General features: G+C 43.7%; 1 protein-coding gene across 1 annotated transcript in view; it reads right to left on the bottom strand.

Annotated features, from left to right (window-relative positions):
* The window catches only part of LOC147615125 (lysine-specific demethylase JMJ31-like), a 79,857-nt gene that overhangs the window by 47,655 nt on the left and 23,207 nt on the right, over nucleotides 1–8,995 (bottom strand). The window contains 9 exon segments of the mRNA XM_086779112.1: nucleotides 5,064–5,561; nucleotides 5,642–5,660; nucleotides 5,787–5,906; nucleotides 6,000–6,116; nucleotides 6,233–6,305; nucleotides 6,449–6,575; nucleotides 6,682–6,750; nucleotides 6,989–7,144; nucleotides 7,229–7,312. Coding sequence (XP_086635238.1) covers nucleotides 5,064–5,561; nucleotides 5,642–5,660; nucleotides 5,787–5,906; nucleotides 6,000–6,116; nucleotides 6,233–6,305; nucleotides 6,449–6,575; nucleotides 6,682–6,750; nucleotides 6,989–7,144; nucleotides 7,229–7,312 — 1,263 coding nt within the window.

The raw sequence follows: 8,995 nt of genomic DNA, 5'->3' as shown, positions 1-8,995 counted from the left end.
CCTCAAGGGGATCGCTGAATTTTGAAATAAAGAAAGAATATATTATATGAGAAAAAAGAAAGAATAAGTATTTAGATTCATGAATCATCATTCTATTTTAGTTATCGAATTATTCTTATTTATCTTCTTAGCATATACTCTGGATCAAGCTCATCTAGGACTGTGGAGCGATGAATCCTAGCAATGGCCTCTCTGATAAGGTGAGTGAGGCGTCCCATAGTAGGCCCCTCCATGTCTGTCATGTGTAAAACCCTATACAAGGGAGTAATCGCAATGACTATGGTGTGGACCTGGCGCCAAAACTCCTCTCTCAAGCATAGCCATTGAATTGCTCTTGCCTCATTGACACTCAAGGTATCTCACTTTGTATCCATTTCTGCCACTCCGTCGAAACCTCTGTTACCTGGAGCTTCGGCATCACATCATAAAGGCGATCTAGAAGAAGCCACATGCAGGCAAAGCGCATCAAGGAGGGCTTCTTCATTTCCAAGTCATTGTGATCGCGGAAGATAGCGAGAGCCTTGGCTTTCTGATTGAAAAAAGTGACAATATGATTGGCTTGTGTCACCACAGTCTTCACCCACTCTAACTTGCCTATGTCCTCTATAAGCAAGTCAAGGCAGTGAGAGACACAAGGAGTCCGGACCCAAGAGAGAGAGGTCACATTCGCTCCAATGGTGCATCCAAGAGTGGCTTGCCTCTTGTGTGGAACCTCAAACTCACTTGGTCTCTCTGATGAGGGGTTGGAGTTAGAAGAATGCAGAGAAGGATGAGGAGGATGTATCCTTTGCCGACGGGATGACTTCGTCTTGAGCGGCAGCAACGACCGGGGCGGGGGGGGGGGGAGGGTGCGACTCTTCCACTATCACTTGCTTTGCCTAGCAAGGAGTACTTCTTCACAATGCCATCGGCAATGTCTTGAGGGATCATCTTGCAAGATGCAATTTGCCTCCCTGTCTTGGAAAGATGTGCAAGAAGCCTAGTGGCACTTCTTGCCACAATACTTGCAAGTCCACTTCCATGCCCCCAACTTCCCGTCGTTCTTCTCATGGGTAATGGCATGCAAAGGAAAGGCTTCATGCTTTTCTCTCATGGTGAAAGAGGAGAGAGGGGTCCCAGGAGAAGGAAAGGGAGAGGGAGGAAGAGGCTTGAGGAAGAGGGAGAAGCTTGAGGGGGAGGCTTGAGAGGGAGAGGCTTGAGGAGGAGGCTTGCGGAAGAAGAAGATGCTTGAGAGAGCCTAGAGGGGAGAGGCTTGAACCTTGAAGGTGAGCTCAAGGGAGAGGATTGATCTTGAGCAATGAGCACTTGTGAGAGGAGGGTTGAGCAATGAGCACTTGTGAGGATGGGATTGGGGGAGGGGCTATTCTATTATATAGGATGCATCATGCAAGCAAAGGCAAACAAAGGGCCAAGGCTAAAGCCTAAAACAATCCCCAAAACGCCCAAGAAAAGGCGAGAAAAACGACTGTACCGCCTATACTGAACCGAACCAACCGTATCGAATCGAACCCGCTGGGCGGTACGCGAACCGGGTACCACTGTGGTGCCAGAGGCATGATAGCAATGGTGCCTCCCCTAGGTCCCAATCAAAAACCTATCCAACCGTGCAAAAATACATAAGTCATCCTCTGTCCAACAGTCCCTGCCATAGAAGGAGAGCATGAATCACCCCCATGAGGCTCTCTCCAAGGGATGTGTTCTATTACCATAGTCCATGTTTTGCCTCGGCGAAAACCCTAACCCTAATCCTAATTTTCGAGATTGTCAGAATGAAGATCTGTTCGCATCATCGCGAAGAGCTCATTGATAGGAGAAACTTTGTCTCTTCCAACATCTTCAAATTCAGAAACCCTAACCCTAACCCTAATTTTCAAGATTGTCAAAATGAAGATCTATTTGTGTCATCGCGAAGAGCTTGTTGAGAGGCGCAACTTTGTCTCTTACTGCGTCTTCAAATTCAAAGTGGTTTGAGAGATTTTTACGATGATAACTTTTCGCGTAAAAAGTCAAAAAAGTTGCTTTTCGATTGCTTTTTAAAAGAAAGTTACTTTTCAAAAGTGCTTTTTAAAAGCAAAACTTGCTTTAAAGCAAGCCTAAGCCGGCTCTATAGTGAGGCATGGGGGAGGGCTCTAGTCGTAACCACAGCGTGGGCCTGAGAGGAGGCGGCCAAAGAAGCCTTCACTCACGGGCCATGGGCGCTAGTGCATGTGTGGGAGTACTCCTAGCCGAGGATACTTGGAGTGAGACCGGTGAAGTTGTAACCCAACTTTGTGAAGAGTAAAGAAATACCTGCAGGGGCGCCAGAGCGGTTTGGAGCCACCACTTCTCTTGTGTAGGAGCAATCTAGTTTCCCCTGTCTACATTCTCTCTCTATTTTCTCTCTCAAGTTTAAGTGATTTAAACTATTTTTAAGTACTTGTGTGTAGGAAAGTTTTTGTCTACCGCCTGTCAGTTTGATTGAAGGCCGGTTTCAAGTTCTACCCTCACAACCACCTTTTTTGTCAAAGGGTTTCTCAACCATGTTGAAATCCCCTCCGACTATCCAATGATCTAGAGGAGGTTTGTGATGGTGTCCCCCAAAAGGCCACCCTCTCACCTCTCACATTAGGTGCATAAATATTCAAGATGCCCAATTTCTGACCCTCATACATGACCATAATCCATTGCATCCTAGCAAGTATGATAACACCATATCCAATAGCATGAGGCATAAGTGACGCTGCAACAGAAATGCATACAACCCTTTGGTCCCATCTGTCCACGACCAATAAGTGTAGCCAAAAAGAATCTTACCAGTTTTACCACACTGGTGCCTATCCAATTTGTGCTTCTGCAACAAGAGCACATCCATAGCTCCACCTGTATACAGCAAGATGGAGCTAGTCCTTCACAAGGCGCTTCCAACTATGGGTGGGAAGCTCTCCAAGGCCCTGCACATTCCATGAGACAATCCTCATGGTAAAGATATGGTTTTGACCTCAGACCCAAGCAAACGCTTAGCCAGTGTCTATGCCCGCCTCTCATCATACTAAGAGAAGGGGGGAGAAGGCATTGGAGTGAACGCCCAAAAGGGTTTTCAAGAAGGAGAATCCTGGAGATAACTAAGTTTGTGAATTTCCTCGGTCATAAGCCACCTCAGCAAAAGGGTTTACTCAAAGATGGTGAGGTGTGTCCAACGAATGCAGGTAGGTGTCTTCAGTCCATAAGATGTTGTTGCCCGAGGCGTGTTGCGTCCATAAGATGATGAAACGACAAGTTTCCCTAACATGGAAATGCTACATATGTGTTTCTTTCTCTCTTTTTTTTATGACCATCTGTTACAATGGAAAGAGCACACCTAGTGTTTAATGAAAACAGGCTGAATTCTCTAGTTACAGGAACTAAACGAGGCTGCACTTTCACAATTATAGTAACATGCTCATCAGAACATGCAGATACTAGGCCGTCATGCAAGCGCTAGGGAGGAGGTCGATTTCATGTTGTGCAACACAGGGCCTCGAAACTCCATGCACATAGAAGAGGGGGGATAACGGTTTTTTTTCGAAGGGTATAGCTGGCCGTTTTTTTTTTTGTGTGTGTGTGTGGTGCTTTTATTTTGTATTAAGCAAATCGGTTTTGCTTACGTAGAAGGCTATGGCAGATTTTAATGTGGTTTGAAGGGACTAAGGTTATGAGCCTTAGTGTATAAAGACACTTGACATTTTTTAAAAATAAAAAAGGTAGAGTCATGACTCTTTTTTAATGGGTCCAATAAATGGCATTTCAAACACAAGTGACAATAGCAAAAGCAAAATCAACACAATATAAAGCATTGAATCACTGAAGAAGTGGAGAATAAACAATATTACTCCTTGCAAACTTTGATTACAAACTAATTGCCGTTGGCCACCCATGTGCTCTGGGTAAGGAGCTTTGATGGCGATCTAGACACACTCTGGACGAAGGATGTCTTCCTTACAAGAGCGCTTGAACACAATGAACTTGATAATAAACTAAGGCTACCAAACTAGTCTATATATAGTACCGAGGGTCGGCCACAACTTGGTCCAAAATGACCAACCGACCATATCATCCGATGGGACCATAGTAGACTACAACTGAGACCTCAAGCGGGCCCTCTGAGATCATCTTGACCCTCAAATGGACTCTGCAACCCGAGAACAGTGTCCTCGGTTTACTGCTCACTAATGCAATCACATAGCCCGCGCAAGCATACATCCTACTTGGCACAGTGCCAAGTCTACATAAGCCGTCTTCTAACCATTAGACCACCATCCACTATCTAAACTGGGAACTATCGAGTGCCCCGGTGCTCACTACAATGGCTAGTCCTCATATAGGGGGCCTTACAAAATAGAGCACAACCAACACGAGGGTGGAGCATTGAGCAAATGCTTTCCAACACAGTTTTCCTGCTCTACATCTGCGTACTTGATCATTAAGGTCTCCTATGTCTCAGCCTGCCACACGCATGGATGTGTATGGATGCCAATGGAGCATAGCTACTTGTAACAAGTCAAGCAGTTGTTCACACACACTACAACCGCTTTATTTTAAACCTAGAATTAGGTGCCTATTTACACAACCACTACAATATATTAGAAGGGGGGGCATCCCTCTCCGGCCCATATGCCTGTGTCATTTGAATTTCAGCATTGCTATCTTATTTGGTGTTGTGCCATTTCATATTGTTTATTGGTATTAATAGTTTAAGAGTGTGACAAGATCGTGCTCAACCCCATTCGCGGAGGATTTCAATCAGTGACTCCCCAACCCCTATTATAGCATATCTCTGAGAGTGATCAGCCCCCCTCATTTACTTCATTGTATCATTACCTCATTAGAGGGTTGTAGTTTGCTTTCGAGTGGACCCTTTTTGTCTTCTTATAGAAGGAGCTTTTCTTGGGAAAAAGCAAGAGGGCTCCTCCCAGAGGAACTAATGTGCAATGTGAAACCAAGTAAAATTGAGCTAACATGAGATAACACTCATTGATCTTCAAGTCTGAGGAACAAAACCATAATCTAGGGGTAACAATGAATGTAAGGAGGGCATGCACACATACCAGCATAATAACCAGCACCTGCTTGAGAGCTGAAGGATCAAGGATGCTGAAAACCTGAACTACAATGTTCTCTCCAGGCATACTCAGCATAAGCTTTTGAGATTCTTTGTTGGACCTTCGCTGCAGGCAAGAGGCCAAAACTTCTCCTTTCACCTCTCCAGAGACCTGTAAATTTTGATCACCCTCTACACACACTTTCCTAAATTGCTCTTCTCGAGCATTTGTAGTGTCCTCAGACGCGCACATCACAAGGGATTGGAGGCACTGCTTCTGTAAAGGTGTCAAAAGCTCTACAGCAGCAAACTTTCTTTCTTTCCCTATCATGTGCATGCTTTCTTGTTTATCGTCCAGCCCACTGGCATGCATAATTACTTCAGATTGCTCAACATTGAGGTTGGCAGCACTTTGCTTCATTGAAGACTCAACTTTGCTCACGCCTACTTGTCTGACTGGTTGTTTCTTGACTATGTGAAATGTTGCCATCTCTACAATCCTTTCCTGCAATCACTTTATCCAGAAAATTTGTAGCACAGAATTTATTACTGGTTAGACAAACCAACAATTTGCAAAACGCTTACCTTCTCATGATCCAAGAGGCTGTTGTAATGTGGACCAAAGTAGGCATAGAGCACACAAAAGACTTAAAAAATCAGGTTACAGACCATAAATAGTTCTTTCCAAAAGAAAGACTATTCAAATAGCTTGTCCTCATATTGACTTTACCTGCTGACTATTCGACGTAGATAGTATCCATCCATATGAGAGTTCAGGGCTGAGGTTACCGCTGAAGGCCACCACAAGTTGACAGCTATTGTGAGATTGTCACTATTGACTTGATGATACCTACATAACAAGGCCCAGGGTATCTAAAACCATTGGAAAAACATGCATCCAACACTAGGAGACAGATTAATTAAAGTTGCTGAGCGACTTTACCAGCCTTCCGGTATAAATAATGCATCTCCAGCCTGCAACATCACCACTTGACAGTAATTCGATGCACGTTCAAAAAGTGGATGCACCTCAGCATCTGGCTTCACAAAATCAACAGAGCTGGAAATAAAATTCAATCCCTTGTTGGTAACACAAACAATCACGAGGCAACAAAAACATCTTGCATACCACAACAATATGCATGCAATTTTTTTCAGCACTAATGATGCACGTACCTGTGATTTGAAGCTTCTCCATGAACAGGATATGGGTACAAAAATGGAGTTGCACAAGGCGGCCACAATATAACTGCACAAACAGATCTTGTTAGCCCAATTTTCTTCCCTTTGCCTCCATTCACACCCATTAAATATTATCTACGGCACGTCTAACCTTCTACATACAGGCACCCTTCAAGACACACAGTCCATTTAGTTTATCCAGGGCCATACCTTGCTTCTGTCCCGCAACTACACACAGCATGTTGTGGTACGGATCATAATGCGTACTTGACTTGGATTCAATCGCACTCATCCACAAGTTTATGTTTGTCATGGAACTAGAGATCAAATAGCTGGGCTGCCAATATTAAAAATCATGAGCAACTTGATGAGCCTGAATCGGTTGCATAAAGATTGAAAACTGGGACACGTGAAAACATTGACACATATACATTCACTCAGACCATTGTAATGTCCTGCATTAGTGCTCTCAAGGGGGAAGGTTCCTGCTGCTCTTTGTTGAACATTGGTGCCTGCATGGTAAAGAGTTATTTTTCAGCAGTAGTGAAAATTTTTGGAGGTACTTGATTTGATAATGGCATCCATGAAACGGGGAGACCTCACCCACTCACTTGCATACAAACATGCCCATCAGATGGGCGGGGGTCTGTAAAGACAGTATAATAACATAATACACTTCTCTATTTTCATCACCAATAGGGCCAAAGCAATCGTGGAGAAAAGATGAAGAGTAAAGAAAAAGATTTTAACCTGTGCTAAAAACAACCGAGACCCCTCTGGAAGATTACTTGCACGACACTCATTCTGTTTCCTGCCATCTGACAATCCACTTTCTTCAACTTGTCCCTGCAGCTCCATGCACAGTTGTGAAGCATAGTCAACATAGTCTCCAAAAGAGAGAGCCACCTGCAAAATTCATAAGCAATACCATCATATAGCTAGGATACAGAAAAGGCAAGGTTTTCCATTGTATATAGATTTTTTGCTTACCCTCTCATGACTCCTGATGTCTCCATAGAAATTGCTACCTGATGTAGATAGCATAGCTTGTACTGCAGCACCACTTGCGATACTCTAAACAGTGAAAAACAAGATATCACATTGATGAAACCTAATAAAAGAAGTAAAGGGACCACATTCACATCATAAACCACGTCACCCCCATTTCAAGGGTGTGTACATGGTACATACTTAATTCAGCAAGAATGTTGTCTGTCCAGGCAATAATAGATTTCCACACCAATTGTGGTATATAACATTGCTAGCACAATCGCAGCACTTGCCATGCTCTCAACAATAAAAAAGCAAGAAAGTCTTGTTCATGCAAACTCTAAGCCTGGTGTAGACATTTGAAGTTTGCATACATACAAAGATAAGAAATGGAAAGCAAGTCATAGGGTTACTGCAGAGCATCGGAAAGTTGTGAAGATTTTCACATAAGTCTTTTTTTAGAAAAATACCAAGATAACAACAGAAGATTTGCATGCACGCACTCAAAAGCATCTATTGTGTAGAGGACAAGGATAAAAGGCACCCAAGTTGCCTGCTGGAGAATGCTTCTAATGATTGCTGAATCCTCAAAAGCTGATGTGATGGGAGCGCGTATCACAGAAACCTTAAATATTCAATAAATCAACAACACAATGCAAAAATGAATAGATGCATGACTCATACTCATCTATGAATGATGTGGATCTGTGCTCAATACACCACTAGAAGCTGAAGATGGGCTGCCTACACCACCACCACCCCCCCCCCCCCCCCATTTTCTAGATTCTTTTTTACCAAAAGGGATTTTTTTAATTAAAAAAAAGCTGCGGGACCCTAAGACTTCTTCTCCTGTCGCACTGGATTTTCAAACTCAATGACAATTTCTCTGCCAGATAAACTACCAGGCTACTTTAAAGTTTTCAAGTGGCCCCAAAATTCGCATCTCCAGCCAAGTCACCCACCCGCTGAGATTCATATACTGCAACAGTCATTCAAACACTTCCCATGCTGACCTTCCAATATTTCAATATGTTGTATAAAAGCAACTGGGTGACTGGCAGCAGTAGAAAGGCGCCATTCAGTAGGTCCATCAGTGGGTACGAGCGCCAAGCTGCAATTACAAGCCATCAGGCAACTGATTCAGGGCACCGGACAGCTGATATAGGGGTCTGGGCAGCTGGTTTCGGGCACAATTGGTTGGGTACAGCTAGAAACAAGGCCGTACAACAGCCATACAAGACCATACAGCAGCTGTGCAGGGCTGTACAACAGCAGCAGCAGGTTCATACATAGACCAAACACCAGGGTTGGAGTACCATACAGTTTCCTACAGGTCATGGGCTGCAAGATTGTGAAATTGGCGCTTCCTCCTTTCCTTAAAGCTAGTTGGCCAACTCCACCTTCACCCACAAGCATGCCAACATCCCACGTGGCAAGGTTTGCCACACTTCACATTTATTACTATTGTTTGGCCCACACATTCTTTTTCTTTGGTCTCGGCCTTCAATAACCCTTAGTACTTTCACATTACAAGGTTAGTTATATAATAACACTAATATAAAAAGGGCTTGGTTTCATATTCACCTACTGCAGAACCCATATGAACACTTATCAGTGCACAGGTTAAACCACGAGTATTAGATCGTGCTCATTGACGATGAACAAAAATACAACACCATTAAGAGACAAGAATGAAAAAGCACATGGCATGTGTGCTACAACGTTTGATCAACAATGTATATCCTTCTCGAAGTCTAACTATGTGAG

This window comes from Cibotium barometz, chromosome 40 (assembly GCF_041138505.1).
Source record: "Cibotium barometz isolate CiBa-2024 chromosome 40, ASM4113850v1, whole genome shotgun sequence".
NCBI lineage: Eukaryota > Viridiplantae > Streptophyta > Polypodiopsida > Cyatheales > Cibotiaceae > Cibotium > Cibotium barometz.
The sequence above is the reverse complement of the archived record's forward strand: the minus strand, read 5'-3'. Positions and strand labels throughout refer to the sequence as shown.